The sequence below is a fragment of the Chaetomium fimeti genome (genome assembly GCF_033439085.1).
Source record: "Chaetomium fimeti strain CBS 168.71 chromosome Unknown B0H64scaffold_3, whole genome shotgun sequence".
NCBI classification, from domain to species: Eukaryota; Fungi; Ascomycota; class Sordariomycetes; order Sordariales; family Chaetomiaceae; genus Chaetomium; species Chaetomium fimeti.
In genome coordinates this window covers 4,006,331-4,025,717 of record NW_026944331.1, presented here as the reverse complement: position 1 = coordinate 4,025,717, position 19,387 = coordinate 4,006,331, and the positions used below count along the sequence as shown (strand labels likewise).

Below are 19,387 nucleotides of genomic sequence, written 5' to 3'. Positions count from 1 at the left end.
CTTCTCCCATTCTAAGAATAGCTGACTTGTGCTTCCCGGCGACATCCATTGCATTCGCATTGACAAGCTGGCAACGACAAACGCATTAAGTCATTAACTACACGTAACCTGCGGCACCTCCATCGCTGCTCACCAAGTGCTGCGGGCAACCTACTGTGTTCGCGAATTGCCACACCCAGCATTTGCCCCGCGCCCACAAGTGTGGCCACAACGCATGCTCTTAGCCTCTTTTCCTTCTGCAACCAGCCAGCAATATTCCCGACAGACTTACATCACCATTATCATCACCCCCATCATCATCATCATAACCATCACCATCATCATCAATTTTCGTGGCCCGTTGCGCTGCAACATAAACTGACAGTCTATTATGGCTGGGACGTTCGGCAAAACATCCCCCCCGACAACCCTATACCAACATTCTGCAAGTGCATCATATCAGCTCGAACAAATCAGCCTCGCGGCACGGGAATCCCACATAACGAACCTGCTATGGTGTCGCGCGCTGGTTCCTTAACTGCTAGGGGCAAGCTCTCCCGGCCGATGACGAACAGAAACTCCCGTGATACCGAGTTTGTCCGCCCCTCCAGCGAGGAGGCAAATCACTGAGGCCGCGTGTGGGATCTGGGGGATAAACGGGAGGTGTCAGCCGAATGGCTGACATTGTGGGCAATCTCCCCTCATACAGTTGTTCTTCAACATTGCCGTACGGCTCCGATGACAACGGATAAAATCACTGGGGGTCCTCACCTTTCTGTGGCACCTCCTGTTCGAGGCCTGTGATGAAACAGCTCTTCGTATCCGGTTAAGCCCCCTGGGTTGCTGGTGTTGATGGCTGCTGACGCTGTCTCTCGAACCTGGGAGATAGACAGGAGGTGCCAGCCGAATGGCTGACATTATGGGCAATCTCCCCTTATACAAGAGTCTTTCTCATCATCACTACGTGGGCTCCGACTGAACAAATGATAAAATCACTGGGGGTCCTTACCTTCTGCGATACCTCCTGCCTAAAGCCTGTGATGAAATAGCTCTTTGTATCCGGTTAAGCCCCGGAGGCTGCCGGAGGTTGTTGCTGAGGCCGTCTCTCGAACCTGGGGATAAATAGGAGGTGTTAGCCGAATGGCTGACATTGTGGGCCGCTCCCCTCATACAAGAGACTTTCATTATTACTACGTGGGCTCCGACTGAACAAATGATAAAATCACTGGGGGTCCTCACCTTTCTGCGACACCTCCTGTCCAAAGCCTGTGATGAAACAGCTCTTCGTATCCGGTTAAGCCCCCTGGGTTGCTGGTGTTTATGGCTGCTGAGGCTGTATCTTGAACCTGGGGGATAAACGGAGGTGTTAACCGAATGGCTGACATTGTGGGCAGCGCCCCTCATACATACAAGAGTTCCTCATCATCGCTTCGCGGGCTCTGACTGAACAATTGATAAAATCACTGGGGGTCCTCACCTTTCTGTGGCACCTCCTATTTATGGCCTATGATGATAACCAGCTCTTCACGTCCGGTTAAGCCCATGGGGCTGCTGGTATCGATAGCTTCTGAGGCCGCGTCCGAGGCATGGGGGAGGGAGTTTCTCGTGCTTGTTGCGGATCGGAGCGGAAGTGCACTTCGGGATGACTATGATACACATGGAGAGAAACGAGGGTCCGCGCTTGTTGGCTTTGGAGAAAGTGCTGGATTAAGCTATGTTAGCCGGCGTGGTGGGTGGTGATAGAAGCAGGGGACTCACTGTCTTCGCAGACATATCTGAGACTGCTGTCATCGAAAGGAGTTTGCACCGCAGCTAAGCTGGCTGAGGAACCGAGGTCACATGCGGAATGCGCAGGTTGGCATCACACAAGCGTGTAAACCAAGGTGTCTCTGACGCTACGCGGGCGGCAACCGGGAACGTGACGGCAACCGGATGGACATCAACAGCGAGGGTTGGTGGTGAGATTTGATGGCCGGCGTTGGTGGCGATGAAGGGGAGTCCAAATGGTGTGTGGGCAATGCACGAGAAAAGGAGAGATGTGAGAGTTAGAAGAGTTGGGGAGATGGAGAGAAGAGAGCGTCAAGATCCGGTTTAAATTCACATTCGACAGAGATGCGTCTTTACAAGGCATGAACGGTGCAGTCTGTCTTGATATGGAAGGCTCGGCATGTTTGAGGGTTCAGTGACGGATAGGGGGCAGCTACGGGTGGCGTGAGCAGTCTACTAAGGATGCAAAAGCCGTGCCTGACAATACTGTCTAGTTTGAACGCCAGGACCGGTACCTAATGCCGCATTTCGGTCGCTGACAGGGAGGAAGGCACTTGAGAGGACCCAAAGTTTTGGAAAGCCCGCCCGCCCTGAGCTTAGATGTCGTAGGCGAGGGGCAAGTGCGAATATCACGGCCGATTCAGACCCAAATAGTAACACGAACAGGGCGTGTGGTTACTGCTTCTGTACTTCGGACTGTGGGCTGGAGACCATCTGCAAACACTGCCTTCCAAGGTTGTCGTGTTGCAAACCGGTCAGACCCTGAAGTGGTCAAAGGCACCTACCTACCCTTAATAATACTAATATACACAACTCCTCTGTCGAGGGGAAGGGATGCCAGACGGTTTACTGAGCTACACGGTCCGACACCGATACCGCAGCCCGCAGTATAAGGAAACTTAATTACCGGTGTGATGGTAGTCTGTCTTGTCGTCTCGATATTGGCTTTTTGACGCCGTGCTGACCAGGCCCAGACCCGGTCGAGATCACCTTACCAGCCGCAGGCGGCCAGAACATCAACGTGGCACCCATATCCGCCGACTTGCACGAGGCAGACCTACACCCAGCGTACAAGAGTTCGTTCCTCGTGTCCAACGCCTCGGCGACCTCGCGCCACATCATCACCGGCTCCGGCATGCTCTCCAAATTGCTGCAGAACCAGGCCGACAACTTCACCAAGAATGTCCAGCCGAGCGCCAAGCCCATGCCCTTCAAGCCCGCCACGGTGGTAGGTAAAGCTGGTGGTTATGTGACGACCAGCTCCGAGTCACGGTCAAGTTCGAGTGCTCGTTAAACCCCGTGGGTATCAGGGTTGAAGCCAAGGTTAATCTCCACGCTCTAACCAAGACGGTTGGCCCCAATATCCAAGTTGCCCAACGCGGCCGTATCCGTGACCTAGGGTCGGTAGTACCATTCCGGTCAAGCGTATCCATTTCCATGCCTCCGGCTTCTAAATCCGAGCTTTTTGGCTGAGTTGTGGTGGTTGCAATGAGGGCGGAGCCAGCGAAGGCCGCTTCTTAGCTCGGCATGCTAAATATTAGCTGGGCCATCAAGGTTCTCGAGGTGATGCATATGTGTTGAAAACTGCGAGGATCCCGTCATCGTGTCGTCCCTTCCATGCCCTTCTGGTCAAAGTTGGTTCGTAATTCGTGGTTCAGAGTCACTCGACAGGACAAACCGGTCATGATTGAAGCGCTAATTAGTTGCTTACAGTACCAATAGTCTAAGCCAGGAAGACTTGAAGATGCTGACATGTTCAAGAATCCAAGACTGCCTCAGTTTGGCGAGGGAATTTCAGAACTTTGCTAGCAACGGCAACATGCAGATGATCCATGCGAATGCCTTCTGACTGGAGAAGCACAGGCTGCACAACCAATGGAAGGGGCCATATTCCAAAGCAGACTCGGCCGACCTTAGATTGACCAGGGGTTGCTGATGGGCCCTTATGCAAGACATCCCACCCCCTCGAGTACCTTGACGGCTAGGCCCTGACGGGGTCGGGACCCCTGGGAAATGTGAGCTTGACTATAAAGATCCTAAGAACTTAAAGAGCCCTACTTGACCCCTTCACTCCCGGCCATCCGACCCGCCAGCGGACCTCGAGAATCCTGCGAATAGTGAGATAGTACTTACACACAGGATATCATGGCAGTTGGAACGTCCAAGAGGAACGGCGGCCAGCCGAAAGTGAAGGCTCAAACACCGTCCAAGGCCCTTCCAGTCACTCTTCTTTCTGGCTTCCTTGTACGTCACGTCATTCTCGCTGTCCGCACTGGAAAGCTCTAACGTGGGACGTCAACTCCGTAGGGAAGCGGTAAAACAACACTTCTCCAGCACATCTTGAAGACCGAACATGGCCTCCGGATCGCCGTCGTTGTCAACGACATCGGAGCGTACGCACCCCGTCGCCTGGCAGGCTACCTAGCAGATACAAAAGATCCCAAGTCTCTAACGCACACCGTCATAGCATCAACGTCGACGCATCCCTCATCAAACAAACGCACCGCCTCACCAGGACGGAAGAAAAGGTAATCGCCCTCCAGAACGGCTGCATCTGCTGCACCCTCCGGGGCGACCTTCTCGAGGAGCTGTTGCGCCTCGCCGAGCTCGAGCAGTTCGACTACATCATCATCGAGAGCAGCGGCATCAGCGAGCCCGAGCAGGTTGCCGAGACCTTCGACAAGCGTCTGGCCGAGCAGATGTCGGCCGTGGCGGGTGGGCCGGAGGGGCTGGATGAGGATATGGTCAAGGTTCTTAAGCGGCTGTGAGTGGGCTGTCGTGGCGGAGGCTTCCCCGTTTTCTTGTTCTCTTGGACAGACAGGTGCTGACTGGATTAAAGTAAGGCCGCCGGTGGACTCGAGAAGTTTGCCCGCTTGGACACCACCGTGACGGTGATCGACGCCTTCACGATATACAACGACTTCGAGACGGACGACATGCTCTCCTCGCGTCGCGAGGATGTCCAGCCGGAAGACGAGCGCACCGTCTCCGATCTCATGGTGGACCAGATCGAGTTTGCCGATGTCATCGTCCTCAACAAGATGGAGATGGTAGGTACCCACGTCCTTTGCAAGTTGTGGCAATTACCATGTTGCTTACCGTTACCCCCGGCGCGGCAGGTCGACACCAAGATGCGGGCTCGTATCAGAGACTTGCTTAGCAAGTTAAACCATCGAGCCAAGATTCTCGAAACCAGCTACGGAAAGATCGAGGTCAGAGAGATCATAAACACGGGCATCTTCAGCCTGGAGAGGGCACAGACTGGGTACGGATGGCTCCAGGATCTTCACGCCATGACCCTGAGACAGGTACGAGGATGCGTTGCGGTACCGCTGACGTCTAACTGGCCGGTGTATACTTACCCACTCAACAGGTCAACGGCAAGAAGGTCATCACCCCCAAGCCCGAAACCGAGGAATACAATATCCGTAACTTCGTCTACACACGCACCCGACCGTTCCACCCCCGCCGCCTCTTCAAGCTGCTCCACGACAAATTCATCATGCAACTCGAAGTCCCCGACGACGACGACGACGACGACGACGAAGACGACGACTCAGACTCCGCAATGGACTCAGACGCCTCCTCCTCCTCCTCCGACTCCCCATCCGACACCGACATGGCCGACGACGACGACGACCCGCTCGACATGCCGCCCAACGCCACCATCCTGCGCAACAAGCGCGCCAGCCCCATCTTCAGCCGGCTCTTCCGCTCCAAGGGCGAGTTCCTGCTCGCCACGCGGCCCCACCGCGCCGGCGAGTGGTCGCAGGCCGGCGCCATGATCACGCTGGCGGGCGGCCGGCCCTGGTTCTGCACGCTCCCCGCGGAGCAGTACATGACGGGGGACGCGGAGGTGGATCGGCTGGTGCGGTTTGATATGGAGAATGGCGGGGAGTGGGGGGATCGGAGGCAGGAGCTGGTGTTTATTGGGGAGGGGTTGGATGTGCGGGGGTTGGAGGCGGTGTTGGATGGGTGTTTGTTGACGGATGAGGAGTTTGGGGCGTGGGAGGGGGTGATGAGGGATGGGGGGTTGGATGATGGGAAGAGGGTGGAGAAGATGCAGGAGTTGTTTGATGATGGGTTCCCGGACTGGGTGGAGGATGGGGAGCTTGAGGATGGGGACGGTCATGATGGACATGACCATGGCAGTCATGCCCATCACCATCGCCATTGAAAATAACTCTTCCAGTGTGTAGTCAGCTTATGCTTTTTATTAGCTGCGGGCCATTGATACACCTTGCTCTGCCGAGATTTGCTGCATCCCCTTTGGCGGTGGTGGGTGCTCAAGTCGAGAGATATGTTAGCTTCGGATGACTATAACTCGGCCGTCACGAAGGTGATCGTTTTGTTAATCATGAGGATCCTGCTCCGATATTTGTATGATCGAAGCCAACATGAACAGCCACAGGCACGGGCTGGAACCGGGATTGGTTGAGCTGTGTGTATTTCAACCTTTTATGAGCAACTGTAGAACTGCGTAATGCTTAATCCTTTGCCACCAAACATTTGAAGCGGCGTGTTGAACCCGCTTCACTATCGACTAGCATTCCCATTCCTTCAAGGCATCCGAGGTGTGAGGACCGCAAGATCAAAGCTGTGAGTTGTCAGCGTCACCATACCTACATTGTCTAAAGGAGGTCAGAGGTACTGACACAAAACGGTTGTAAACTAGGCAGTATGACCGTCGCAGTGGTAAGGGTCACTGCCGGCAGGGCACGTGAACTCGCCCGAGGCTCCGTGGCAAGCCTGCGGGTCGCTATAGGCCGCCGCAAGGTTGAACCAGGATTCGCAGCAGAACTGGCACGAGCCAGCCGTCACCTCGACACAGGGCCATCCGTTGGCAGCAATGGCGTCCCGGACGCCCTGGCAGCCATCCTGGCGGGCGTAGAGGCGAAGCGCTGGCGAAGCGGCTGCCACGGTGGCAAGGGTCGCCGTGAGGAGAGTGGTGAACGAGACCATTTTGGCGGGATTGATGGTAGATAAAGTTGATATCGAGATAGGAATTGAGGTAGCTGGATTGCTGATATCAGGGGAATGTAATGCTGAGAAGTGTGAGCTTTTGGTACAGAGACTCGATACAATTCCGACGGAGACTGTCTCTCTCTTTATACTCGATCATCAGGCTGTGCTCCCAAATCACCCCGTTCTCCTCCCACAACCATTCCGTCATTATCCCGCTATCACCCCGTGGCCATCCCCTCCTCATCCCGCTCTTCATCTCTTTTCGTCATCACTTGCAAGCCACCCGCAGTTGTGGACCGCCAGGGATAGGCAAGGCTTGTTTCGACTACTGCGGAGCGAAGAGGATAGAGCGAGTGTGCTACAGAGCGAATAATGCAGACTTACAGCGCCATGTCTTATTTCTCTCTAGTCGAGTACCTCCTGTGGTAACCCGCGGGCCCGTGGCTTATACCAAGGAATGAGAACCTTGACGACTCTCTGGGGCCGTCTGGCCAAACGCCACAAATACAACCCCCGCAGACTCAGTGAAAGAGTCTCATTAGCAAATAATTCCTTCCACTAGTTTCTCCGTTCACAGGCTTGGGGGAACTCCCCCACGGCGACCAAGCCATAGACACTTTCGAGGACTGGTCGACTTGGTCATGGTCAGCCACATGTGGGCCGAACCAGTCCTCAACCACTCCCCCGGGCAAGCTTGAACCGGCGAGGTAATTTAACAGACGAGTCCCCCCGTGCCAAGTAACTTGAGGACCTTGACGGCTCTCTAGTTCTTAGTATTAACCGTGCCCCCAACCTTCAGCAGTCAACATGTTCTAATACCATGTCGACAATCAATAGTTTGCGCCTCATCCCCAGGACCTCCGCTGTCATCATGGCGTCCCAGCCCGGTAACCCGGCCAAGTCGGAGGCCGGAGCCCAGAGACAAAGCTGGAGAGGCGCTCGGCGATGCGGGGAGTCTAACTGTGACTTATGAGGACTGCGGCCATCCGCGAGCGAGTCACCCCTGGTCCTACAGGCTACGGATGCGGTCCACGCAGCTCCCTCCCTGGCCACCCAGCCCCAACCTGATTCGAAACGAGGGCCACCATCGGTCACCCAATCCCTCTCCTCCTCCTCATGCCCCAGACACGGTGGCGCGTCGTTGAATTGCCCCGGGCGGCGACGACGCTTAGTTGATGCTTGTAGGAAGCCTGGCTGAGATGTATCCTGGCTCCCAGAAGATGCCATTCGGTTACCCCTTACCAGCTGGCGTGCAGATGCATATGGTAAAGTCCTCAGACGGTGGTTTGACTTTGACATCCGTCAAGCATGCCAACCGCTGAGTTTGGCGCGCTGGGTTCGGGGCTGTGGTTGGACCTGGGTAAAGTTCACGACATGTCGGAGCGTCTTTTAGAAAGTAAGGCTACCTATTGTTGAAACCGTGGTCTAAACCGTGAAATGAATCGGTAATAGAATATACGGCCGCTTTTCCGGAATTAACTAAGTTAGACAACTCAATTCTTGTCCACCACATCCTAGACCTCAGATGACTTTCTCCCCGATTGTTTGGTTGGATTAAATGTCTAGAAGAGATGGCTAACGCGTAACTAGTAGTACGCGATCCACACGCTGTCGGCAAGCTCCGAGTCTACGACTTTGTCCAACGCGCGTCGGCGCTCCGTACGTGGATTTAAAGATATGGATTTAGTCGGACGTGAAAGGAACAACACCACGACCACGCATAGTTGGATTAAATAAGGATACCTACGTCCACGAGACTGAGTGCACGACGGGGATTATCGCAGCACTTATAAGGGTGATAAGTGTCACAAATCAAACCTCACAGGGCTGCCCCTGGCAACATAGCACCTATGTAATTACGAAACAGATGTCATGGCACCAGGGGTAACGGAAGGATGGAAGGTTTAGAAAAAAGGAATAGACTGGTAGGGACTTTGGGGTAGGAATTACTTAGGTAGGTAGTTTCTCAAAGTGCCAGGCCCTTTTTGTTATTTGGCACCAGAAGAGACATCCGGTAATATTGAGCGCTTCCTTATTTTCGAGTCGCTACCTGGTAGGTACCTAGGTAACAACCCAGGCCCGCTTACATGTTGACCCGTTTGGGCCTCTCCCTTGAGACCGTAACTCGTTCCGAATGTCTCCACACGACGACACCTTGGACTTTTAGTAGAGCAAAGTTGGCCCGGCATAATAACTTCAAATGAGCAATACTGGTTCAACGAGTTTTGGAGGTTGGAGACCTTTGCACGCTGTTACAAGGAAGGGAGATGGCTTTGTCGTCCGGTTTCCCTTTGAGAGCTCTGATACGGTGGAAAGCTATTGAGTCTACTAAGATAACAAGAACACGGCCGATGACGAGGTTGGGCCATCAAGGTGTCGAAAGAGGGGAATGGTCAGCTTCTAAAACACCGGAATCAAGGACCGGTGGGCCGAGTGGATGTGAGACGTTAAAATCCCCACACTCTAATCCTTGTCAGGTAAAGAGGTCATCTTCTAAAACTACCGTCAAATGGGGACATGGCGTTGCTTAGTATCTGTTGCTATTGGCGAGTCAAGATATAGGTACTGGTATACGGTATCTGGGATTTGCTAGCGATGACATGACAAAGAACATAGACGATACACCAAAATTGGAAGTATGATGGCGTGATCAGGGATGGATGTATGTACCTGTATAAAAATGTATTACACCTTGTGCACCTTGTTGGACAATGGACATCAAGGTACGCACACACATAAGCGCCCTTCTTAACAACCTTTTAGTTGCCTCTCCTTCCCAGTCATTGAGTTATTTTTTGCCCTTACAATCCCCTCGATTTCCAGAATTCCTACTCTCACGAGCTTCTTGTTTTATGCTAGCTACTTGCTCTCGGAGTTTCAGTGGTTATGTTATGTTAGCGACCGAATATCGACAGTTTCGTCTATCCCAGCCCCCATTCTTCAATACACCATCTCCACCCGCCCGCGAGCAAAGAACCCCGAGCCACGACGACCGAGAACATGGCTCTCATCAGCTACGACCTTGCCGTGCTGGTCGCTGAGCATGTCGACATGGATTCTATGGCCTCTTTCATGCTCAGCTCCAAAACCAACTATCAGCTCATCAGGGGCCACGAACGGTCCATTGTCAAGGCCAAGGTTGGAAGAATGGTTCAAGATCCCATGCTCCAGCCCCCTCTCGGCGCCCTTCTGTCATCATTACCCGCTGCTCCGGGGCGGCCCGGTCCGGATCGTAAAGTTTTGGAACCAGCCAGCTTTGCCGTCGCTAACGAGTTGGAATCGCGAGAGCGCCGGATCAACAGGCTTTTCAACTCTAGATCGACAAGTGGTCGCAGCCCAGCACTTACGGAGATCATCAACAAGCTTGCCCTTTTCCAGAACCTCCCGCCCACCCAGATGGAGCACTTGATCGACGGCTTTAAAGACGCCTGCAGAGTGGCCGACCGCATCGCCGACTGCGCCGCGTCCGTCCATCTCGAGCAGAAACCCAATACTGGCCATCTGAGGGACACGAAATGGGCCATCGACTATGACATCCATCTCGCTCGCCAGAGATATATTCGCTCGCTCCCGCCCATCCGCCTATCCTTCCTCACTCTCCTGGCGAGTTTGATGGGCATGGAATATGCAAAACAACTCCAGTCTCCCCACTCGGACCCATTCCAATGGGAGCGGGTCACCGCATTCAAAGAGACCTTCCTCCGCCACGGCACCGTCGTCCTATGCGCCCTGCTATGCCCGCCCGAGACGGAAGCCACGGATGCGCCCTCGCCCTCGCCTTCGCCGTGTGCTCGGAGCGAGTTGGCTGGGTACTACTCGTCACAGGTCGCTGCCGTGCTGATGGAGCTGCTGGCGTACGAAGGGGGGCACTGGGGCTTTCCGCGGCCCGCTGAGCATGACGGTGAGGCGAGGCCGATTCCGGATGGCCTGCACATGACCATGCTGCAAGCCTTTCAGGGTCTGGAGGAAGAGGAGGCCGAGGAAGAAGAGGAAGAGGATGTCGATGGGGATTGGCTGTTCAACATCAACGTGCTGGATGGTGACATGGAGGACGTTGAGGATGATCCATCATCATCGCTGCCGGAAATCAAACTGGACCCGAGAGAGGCTCTGATTCTCAAGTGGATTAAACAGTGCTAGCCCGACCTAGAATACTTGTCGTTTTTAGTCTTTGGTCTTAGAATAGATCCCTGAGCTAAATATATAGATCTGTACATGAATTAGTCTTTCAATCCTGATCTCAACAGCTACTTGGTCAAGGGCAGCCGAGCCTTGTGTGAAACCACTTACATCCCCGGTCCCCTCAGATTCGGCTTGTCCTTTCAAATCATCACCCCCCCCCGCCCCCTGAACTCTTCAGGGGTAGAAACCTCATAAACTCATTTGATGGCTACCAGACTACCTAGGTACAACAAGAGATACTACTCCCACCCATCGCTGGAACAACTGACTCACCCCCCAGCCGGTTCTCACACCATTGCTCTCTCCACAATGCCCTTGCATATCTGGCCCACAGTCTCAATCTGAACACAGCAGGCAGGTTAGCGGGCACCATACACAATAAGAGACGGAGACAGAAAAAAGAAACTCACCATCGAAAAGTCCAAAAACATCCCCTCTTCCACCTCCGCCTCACACACCTCCAACCCCGGAACAAGCCGTGCCCAACCGCCACCATCACCACCATCACCACCACCAGCAGCTCCATCCTCCCCACCACTGGCGAGCACCTGCACCGCAACCTTCACCCCACCCTCCACCGGCAACGGCACCAACCCATCCCCATCCCCCGGTGGTGCACCACAATCCAGCAGCACCAACAACCCCACCTGCTCCCCCACCCCCACCAGCCCCCTCGCCACCTCATACGCCAACCTTGCCCCCACCACCCCCGTGCCCGCCAGCATGTACGGCCCCGCGGGCTGCTCGGCGCGTATTGCTGCGGTTGCTGCTGCTGCCGCCTCTGTTTCCAAATCGGCCTGGGTGTGGTGGGTGTGGATGTGAGTGTCGGTGTCGCTGTGGGTGTGAGTATCGGCGTCGGTGTGGGTGCCGAGATGGGGCAGGTCGACGCCGTACACGCCCAGGTCGGTGCCCATCGGTGGGAGGGTGATGTAGGCGAAGGAGGAGCCGGTGTCGTCGGGGAGGAAGAACAGGTTGTGGGTGGTGGTGGGGGTGCGCGGGCCTTGGTAGTGTGTTATTTGCGCGGTGATGGTCGTGGAAGGGTCTTGTGGCGGGTTGTCCCCGTCGGTGGTGGAGGGGAGGAGGAGGTTTGCTTTGGTGAGGTCGGGGGTGGGTGGTGTGTTTGCTCCGTCGCAGGAGGCTAGTTCGGGTGGGGTGGATGGGGTGGAGTGGCTGGTGGTGGTGGTGTGGGAGTGGGAGGGTTCCGACCATATGATGGAGGAGGGTGGGAGGGGAGGGGTGGGTTCTGGGCCGTTGTCGTCGGCTTCTTCTGAGGTGCTGCCGAGGTGTGCTAGTAGGGACCTCTTGGAGTCGCCGATGGTTTCGTTCTCGAGGAAGAAGGCTGCGGGTAAGTGGAGGTCGAGATCTTTGCTGAGCTGGGCCAGGATGTTGATGGCCATGACCGAGTCGACACCGAGGTCGGAGTAGTGGCTCTCGTCGCTGACTTCCTCGGCGCTGCAACCGCTCTCGCTGATGATGATGGCGAGTAGGGCTTTGATCATGTTGTCAGGGGTGTTGCCCGACTCGGCGGCTTTCGTCGGCAACATTCTTTCAGTGGTGATGTCCATGTCCGAAGTGGAAGACTTGGTCTGTAGTGCCTCGCTGCGGCCTGTCACGCTCGCTCGGCCACCGCCTAGAATCATATTCAAGGCGACCTTCTTCAGACGCAAGAACTTGATGCCAAGAGTGGCCTGCACCAGGTCGGCACCAGCGAAGACATAACAGTCACCACGCACTACGTGGCCCCCGTCGGCAACGTCTTGGAGGCAGGTATAGACCGTGTATGTCTCCCCGGCTCGGGGTTCTCTGAGCGAATGCCAGTCGTCAAATCCAACAGCGAGGCAAGCAATATCTTCTGGATACCGAAGGCCGCAGTTGAGGACAAAACCAGCGAGATGGGTGACGGCGTCGAGCCAGTAGGGGCTGAAATGAAAGGTACCCTTCGTGGACACATCAGCGAGGCGGACGGTACCGACAGCGTCGGCGTAATCAGCTCCCAGGATGACATCCTGGATAGCTTGGTACGGAGCTGCGTATGATACCACGCCAGAGAAGAGTTCGTAGACCTCCTGCTTGAGAAGATGACGCGCGTTGCCAAATTCGGCTTGCTTCCGGAGTAATTCGATCCTCGACTTGACGAGGTAGAGCGTCTGTGGTAGGCTTGGCTGCCAGGAGGCGGTTGTATCAAAGGCGACTTGGCACTTTCCGTGCTGCTTGAGCTGGCCAGGGCGCTTGGAGGTGAATTCGATGCCGACGGCGGCATCGGCCACCTTATAAGACCCTGTAACGGACAGTATGGTGCTTGCAACGGTTTCAGGGTCGGTTATCAGGCCTTGGTCGAGTTCAACCTGTCTGATGGACATGGTTGGAAGTGTGGAAGCGTTGCCATGGGTGCTGTGGTAGAGATATTTTCCCGTGGTGAGAGCAATATCCTGGTAGACGGCCAGGGGGCAGACCTCGAATCCGCCCACCACATGGCCCCTGATGGCCTCGAGCAGACGTTCATCAGAGAGAGTCGAAGTGAAAGTCACGATCTTGGCAGTTCCCTCAGTCCTCTCGCTCTCGACACGTTGGAGGCTAGTTGTTGGGAAGCCAGGAGTGCTGTTGGCCATTGCTGGTGCTGCAGAAGGGCTTTCTGTCATATAGGGTGTCCAGAAGTCCCTCGAGTCGAATGCGTAAGTTGGTAAGTCAATGAACGTCAGTGAGCTTGTGAAGGGTTTGTGAAACTCAGGCCAGTCGACGTCGATGCCAGCCTCGTACGCCCGTTTCAGGAGGTCAGCAACCGTGGCCCAGTTATCTTTGCCTTGCTTCAAGGACGGCATCAAGCTGGTTGGCTTTTCGAGACAGCGGCGGACAAGCCCAAGGCAAACAGGGTCAGGTCCCATCTCCAACCACAGCGACTGCTCACCGAAGAGATCGGCCTCAGCGCCAGCTTCAATGGCTCCGGTAAAGTTAACCTTGTCTCGTGCTTGTCGGACCAGATACTCAGGAGAGAAAGAGGTAGCATCACGTTCAACTCGGCCGGTCAGCGTCGATACGACGGGAATGCTGGGTTTGGCGAAAGGCACCCCTCGAGCAACCCGCAGATATTCGTCCAGAACAGGCTCAACCTGACTCGAATGAAAACCGTAAGGCACTCGTAGCAGGGTGGCTCGCTGGCCATCCGTCTCGAGGGCAATCTTCAGCGCGTCTATGTCCGCTACGGGGCCACTAGCCACCGTCAAAGACGGCGCATTGGCACAGGCAACCGAGCAGGAACTCAGCCCGAGTTTGTCGATCATGTGAGCAAGTGCCTCCTCGGTAGTGCTAACGGCGAGCATGGCGTACGCTTCCGCGACCAGGTGTTTCTCCATTAGACCCGCACGCTCGCCGACGAGCAATAGGGCATCACTGATCGACAGAACGCCCGCAATGCAAAGCGCTGCGTACTCCCCCAGGCTGTGCCCGATGACGACGTCGGGTGTGATGCCCCAGGATTCCATCAGGCTTGCCATGGCAATTTCCAAGGCCACGATGGCTAGTTGGATCTTGACCGTCGACTGCCCGGCCACGTCTTCTTCGCCCGAGATCAAATCGACAAAGCGTGGCAGCCCCACGGAACTGGCCATGTCTTGATACGACAGGAGAGTAGCTCGGAACTGTCGTGAAGTGCGGAATAGAACAGCACCCATGCCGGCGTATTGGGAGCCCTGGCCGGTGAAGACGAAGACACGGCTAGGCACCCGGGGCTTCTTCGTTTGCGACGCATCGGCCGGCTTGTTCACATCGCTGCGCAGTTGACGGATGATGGAAGAGACGGTGTCCCCAACATAAGCACGCCGGAGCTGCTCGTGCATCCGCCTAGCCGTCGTCGTGTAGGCGAGGTCTGCGAGCTTGGTCTCCGGGTGCCGCTCGAGGAAATCGAGCAGCCTTTCACAGTTCTGACGCAGCGAGATCGGCGTGCGGGCAGACACTGCCACGACGTGCCAGGCCCGGCCGTCGGTTGTTTTGGCGCTTGGCTTGGGCGCTTCTTCGAGAGCAATCGAGACATTACCGCCCTGGTTGATGCCATATGGTAAGTCTCACAACGAGGAGAGATGGTGCCCGGGGCCAACAACTTACCGAGGCATCAAAACTGTTCACAATAAGTTTGACCTTCCCGCCACTCTTCGGGCTCGGGACAAGCGCGGTGGGTTTGGTAGGGATACTGATGTTAGACTTGGCCAGGTCGGGGAATTTGTGGTTCAGCTTGAACGGCCACCCGGGCTGCGGAGGGATCTGGTGGTCGCGTAGCATCATGATCACTTTGATGAGGGAAGTGATGCCGGCAGCCTAAAACCACCAAGGTCAGCATCTCATCCCCAACTCAAACTCATGGCAGTTACTCACCCCCTCACCATGCCCAACCGCCGCCTTGACAGCACCAACAGTCAACGGGTTATCCCTCCCCCTCTTACCCACCAGGCCCCCGATCACCGAGCTCATCTCCTCCACATCCCCAGCCTGCGTCCCGGTACCATGCATCTCCACATACGCCAGCTCCTCGGGCTCAACCCCCGCCTGCCTCAGCACCCGACCATACGCCACCTCCTGGGCCGGGGCAAACGGCCTAGTCATCGACGACGCCCCGACGCCATACGCACGCACCGCACCCCTCACAACGGCCAACACGCGATCATTATCCGCCACCGCATCCTCCAGCCTCTTCAGCACCACCACCCCGGCCCCCTCCCCCCTCGCATACCCATCCGCATCATCATGAAACGCCCTACACCCCCCCGTCGTCGATAACATCCCCGCCCTGCTCAACCCAGCATACGTCGTCGGCGATAGCAGCACACTCACCCCGCCCGCCAGCGCCATATCACACTCCCTACTCACCAACCCCGCAGCCGCCATGGCGACCGCCGCCGCGCTGGTCGCGCACGCCGCATCGAGCGCGTACGACCCGCCGCCGAAGCCGAAGTGGTGGTTGATGCGGGAGGGGGCGAAGGCCCGGCTGAAACCGGGCACGTAGTAGATGTCGGCGCCGCGCTGGTTGAGCACCTCGCGCCACTCGTCGGCGGCCTGGCCGAAGTAGGTGGCGACGCGGGCGTTGCTGGTGGGTGGGCCTGCGGCGGTGGGGTGGTAATAGCCGGCGGACTGGAGGGCTTCGTAGGAGGTGGTGAGTAAGAGGCGGTGGCCCGGGTCGGCTTGGGCGGCTTCGCGCGGGGAGAGGTTGAAGAGGCGGTGGTCGAAATGGCCGGGGGTGGCGAGGAAGGCGCCGTGGCGCGCGGTGGTGGAGTTGGGTTTGGTGGCGGTTGGGTCGAAGTGGGCGGAGATGGCGAAGCGGGTGGGGGGTATCTGGTGGGTGGGAGTGGTTAGGTACTAGCTAGGAGAGCGGAAGATGGGGTTGTGGGTTGTCGGACACACCTCTTTGATGTGGCATTTCCCGTCCAGGAGGTCTTCCCAGAATCCTTCGATGGTGTCGCTGCCGGGAAATCGGCCGGCCATACCTACGATGGCGACGAGACCTGACCCGCCGCGGTTTGTGTTACTGGCCGCGGACGTCTCTCTGCCGGTCTGCTTAACCTTGTACTTGATTCCCGAAGATTTCAGTGCCTGTGTAGCAGCAGCCTGGTGATTTGTTGGGCCCATGACGGAGAGCGTAACATGCTCGCTACCGCGCAAGCCAACCACGGTCTCCTTTATTGTGTCGGTAATGTGAAGCGGCTTGTGGGCAACGTCGTCGACGATCTCTTCGAGGAGCGAAGCAAGGGTCGAGTGGTCGTACCTCGCACAGGAGCCGGCAGGTGATAGCATCCGGGCCTTGGCCGGATTCAGGGGCTGTTGGAGGAGTGTCGAGTTCCCTACAATCCCAGCCGCATCCACCTTGGGTGACCAGCAGCTGTGCATCGGGCCATCCACATCTGTCTTGATACCCGCAGCAGCCTGGATTACCGGGGACCAGGATGTCAACTGGTCCATCGACGACGGCGGCCCAATCAACGTCAACCAACCCTGTGCAATGACCCCGATGGTGATCCTACGGAATCTCGGGATGTTCTACGTTGCATGTTAGCTACGGCCTTCTGTGATTGCGCTACGTATGGTAGAATGTAAAGCGTTGTGCCGACGGACCTGACTCTCGTGAAACTTGTCGAGGATGTCTTGGACTTGGTCCTTCGGGAGGCCGACGTATGTCTTTCCCCAGCTTGTTGGCGTATCATCAATCAGCCTCTTTCTCTGGGCGACCTCACAAGCCAGCCTGAAGCTTATCGAGACGATTTCGCGGCCCAGTGCAAAAAGCTGGCTTGTGTCTTGGGCCGCCAGGGCCACGGCAGCAGGGAGAAGGCCGCCACAGAAACCGATGATGTCGACGGGGCTGGTAGGCGAACCGAGAATGGTTGGGTCTGCATCCGCGTGTCTTTGAACCAATACAACATTAGTAACCATAACACACAGAGAGGATAACGGGCTATGCATTACACTACTAGCTGACCCAGCCTTCCAGCACATAGCAGCACGGTAGAAACGGCGAGGTTGTTGCCGCCTGGGTTGTCCACGGCCTCTGCCATCTCCAGCAGAGACCCGAGTCCCTTGTCCCAGCCATGAACGGCTCTGTCGGCTCTGCTAAACTCCAGTTGGATCACATCGGTGATCTCGCGAAGAAATCTCTCGGCGGCGGGTACTGTCCTGGCATGTTGGGCCAGAGCCTTGATGGCGGGGAGTTTCTCCACTGAATAGTCGCCAAACAGGAGAACATGTCTAGTGGAGGATGATGATTCGTCCATGATTAGGGAGCTCAATGGGGAGGTAAAGAGTGAGGGCTATGGCTGCTAATCCCAGAACATTAACAGTGCCCTCTCCATTTTCAAGATTGAGTTTTCGGGCGTCTTAGTCTTTTTCATGGTCACCCCCCTTCCATCGCAGCGATGGCACAGTCAGATTCGTGTCTTCGTATTCTGAACAGTCAGCCCACGTTGCAATACGCACGCATTGGATCGTTCTGTCTTGAACCTCGGGCAGTTCACGATCGGCGCCCTGCATGAAAACGTGCCGCCACTGCCGATGCTTCGGCTGATCCAAGCCGGAAATCGGACCCTTTCCACTGCCGGACAATTCGAGGGACCACCGCCGGGCAATTCCCTTGGGGGCCACAAATTGATCCCGGGATCGGTTGCTTAGGTAGAAATGAGATTTAGTCGGAGTATTCAATGTGGCTGCGTACCAGGTATGGAGGTAAAGGGTTCAAGTTAATGACCAAGGTACTCCTCGTCTTAAACGCCATTTTGAGAATTGCACCTAGGCCCCCCAATCTCTCTTCCACTCTTGACCTCGTTGCGTTGCCGCGCTGAACATATTCTTCATGTAGCACCAGGTTTCCGCTGTGTTTGCGCGCATTTGCCAGAGCATAGGTAAATAAGTTTTGCGGGATGGTGATTTAGGGTGGCACTCACAGCTTGACGGAATGCCAAGTGCTTGCTCGTAGAATGGGGCTGTTGAGGGTCGAGTGTCCGGGTAGGTAGTTAGCGGAGGGTAGATTCAATCGGCAAAAGGAACAGAAATGCCCCTTAGTTAGGTAATTACCTGCGCAAGCGGTATGTTGAGAAATCTCAACACAGGAATGGATAGCTCATCGCGTGAATCAAAGTTTCCCGCTGCCTGGGGATGCGGCTTGTCAAAGGAAGTCGCGTGTTAGGTATTAATGCTTAGTTCCTTCCCTTATTAAGTCAAACCTTCCCAACTTGTTTTTTCATGAGTCCCCAACCCTTCAGCTCCGACACCCCCTCGGTGCCTGGTAAGCATATTTGCTCTTCACTGTGTCGGAAGACCAACAGCCACAATGCCGCTGTGATACGCTTACTGTGAGCTTGCAACACGGGGCTTTTTGTTGCTCTCGATCGACCCGGACTCGTGTATTGAAAGTACCACCACCACCATGTAGGCCATAACCGCTCCATCCCCTCCTCTCTGTTCATGTCCGTAGCGTGTAGGCATCGCCCCGATACTGTAGAAAAGGCCATTGCACACACTTCGAACCACCTTACCTCACATTGCGCAGCGTGATTCCCGCGTCACGCAGCCATGCCCGCGTGACGGCCGACCACCTCAGACTCGTCTCAACTTAGGTAGGTAGATAGATATTGTGTAACGGGAGGGCACACTACACGCATCACACGCGAGTTGCCGAGCTTCAAGCGCCACGACTTGCAACACGACACCAATACAGCAATGAAGAGAAGCCTCCACGGAGGACACTAGTACTCAAATTTCTCGATCCTCCCAGTTTTTCAAATAGCCCTACCTTCAATTCCACAGCTGCGAAGCCTCACTTGCAACGCCCAGTTCGAGCCCTCCAAGGCTCCAACAGAAGAACCTTTGCAAAGCTGGGTTTCACCAGGATTCGTCACAACTCCCAACCCCCGAACCAAGGTTTCGTCGAAGAAGGGGTTGGAGGAGGGGAAGCATTCTCTATTTCTCGCACACGACAGTACGCGTGCCAGCATCATATCATCTAGGAACGCTACCCGTGGCC

The 19,387-nt window shown here is 55.9% G+C and overlaps 5 protein-coding genes across 5 annotated transcripts; 3 read left to right on the top strand and 2 right to left on the bottom strand.

Moving 5' to 3' along the window:
* Positions 1-2,146: 2,146 nt before the first annotated feature.
* Positions 2,147-3,219, top strand: B0H64DRAFT_373201 (uncharacterized protein; the record flags this gene model as incomplete). Its single annotated transcript, XM_062802273.1, has 4 exons — positions 2,147-2,190; positions 2,241-2,257; positions 2,715-2,974; positions 3,007-3,219. The coding sequence occupies 4 exons, from the start codon at positions 2,147-2,149 to the stop codon at positions 3,217-3,219; spliced, it is 534 nt and encodes a 177-aa protein (XP_062661438.1).
* Positions 3,220-3,891: 672 nt separating this feature from the next.
* B0H64DRAFT_416783 (P-loop containing nucleoside triphosphate hydrolase protein) lies at positions 3,892-5,923 on the top strand (the record flags this gene model as incomplete). Its single annotated transcript, XM_062805193.1, has 6 exons — positions 3,892-3,990; positions 4,054-4,139; positions 4,214-4,510; positions 4,586-4,796; positions 4,866-5,072; positions 5,120-5,923. The coding sequence occupies 6 exons, from the start codon at positions 3,892-3,894 to the stop codon at positions 5,921-5,923; spliced, it is 1,704 nt and encodes a 567-aa protein (XP_062661437.1).
* Positions 5,776-6,708, bottom strand: B0H64DRAFT_473954 (uncharacterized protein; the record flags this gene model as incomplete). The annotated part of the gene is made up of 2 exons (XM_062808024.1): positions 5,776-6,343; positions 6,432-6,708. The coding sequence occupies 2 exons, from the start codon at positions 6,706-6,708 to the stop codon at positions 6,234-6,236; spliced, it is 387 nt and encodes a 128-aa protein (XP_062661436.1). The 3' UTR covers positions 5,776-6,233.
* A 2,802-nt stretch (positions 6,709-9,510) lies between these two features.
* Positions 9,511-10,949, top strand: B0H64DRAFT_393399 (uncharacterized protein). Its single transcript, XM_062803639.1, has one exon. The coding sequence runs from the start codon at positions 9,712-9,714 to the stop codon at positions 10,849-10,851; it is 1,140 nt and encodes a 379-aa protein (XP_062661435.1). The 5' UTR covers positions 9,511-9,711; the 3' UTR covers positions 10,852-10,949.
* A 141-nt stretch (positions 10,950-11,090) lies between these two features.
* B0H64DRAFT_458531 (beta-ketoacyl synthase) lies at positions 11,091-17,642 on the bottom strand (the record flags this gene model as incomplete). The annotated part of the gene is made up of 8 exons (XM_062807417.1): positions 11,091-11,109; positions 11,185-11,234; positions 11,304-14,927; positions 14,992-15,201; positions 15,259-16,212; positions 16,282-16,914; positions 16,990-17,261; positions 17,351-17,642. 8 exons carry the CDS (start codon positions 17,640-17,642, stop codon positions 11,091-11,093), a joined length of 6,054 nt encoding a protein of 2,017 aa, XP_062661434.1.
* Positions 17,643-19,387: the final 1,745 nt, after the last annotated feature.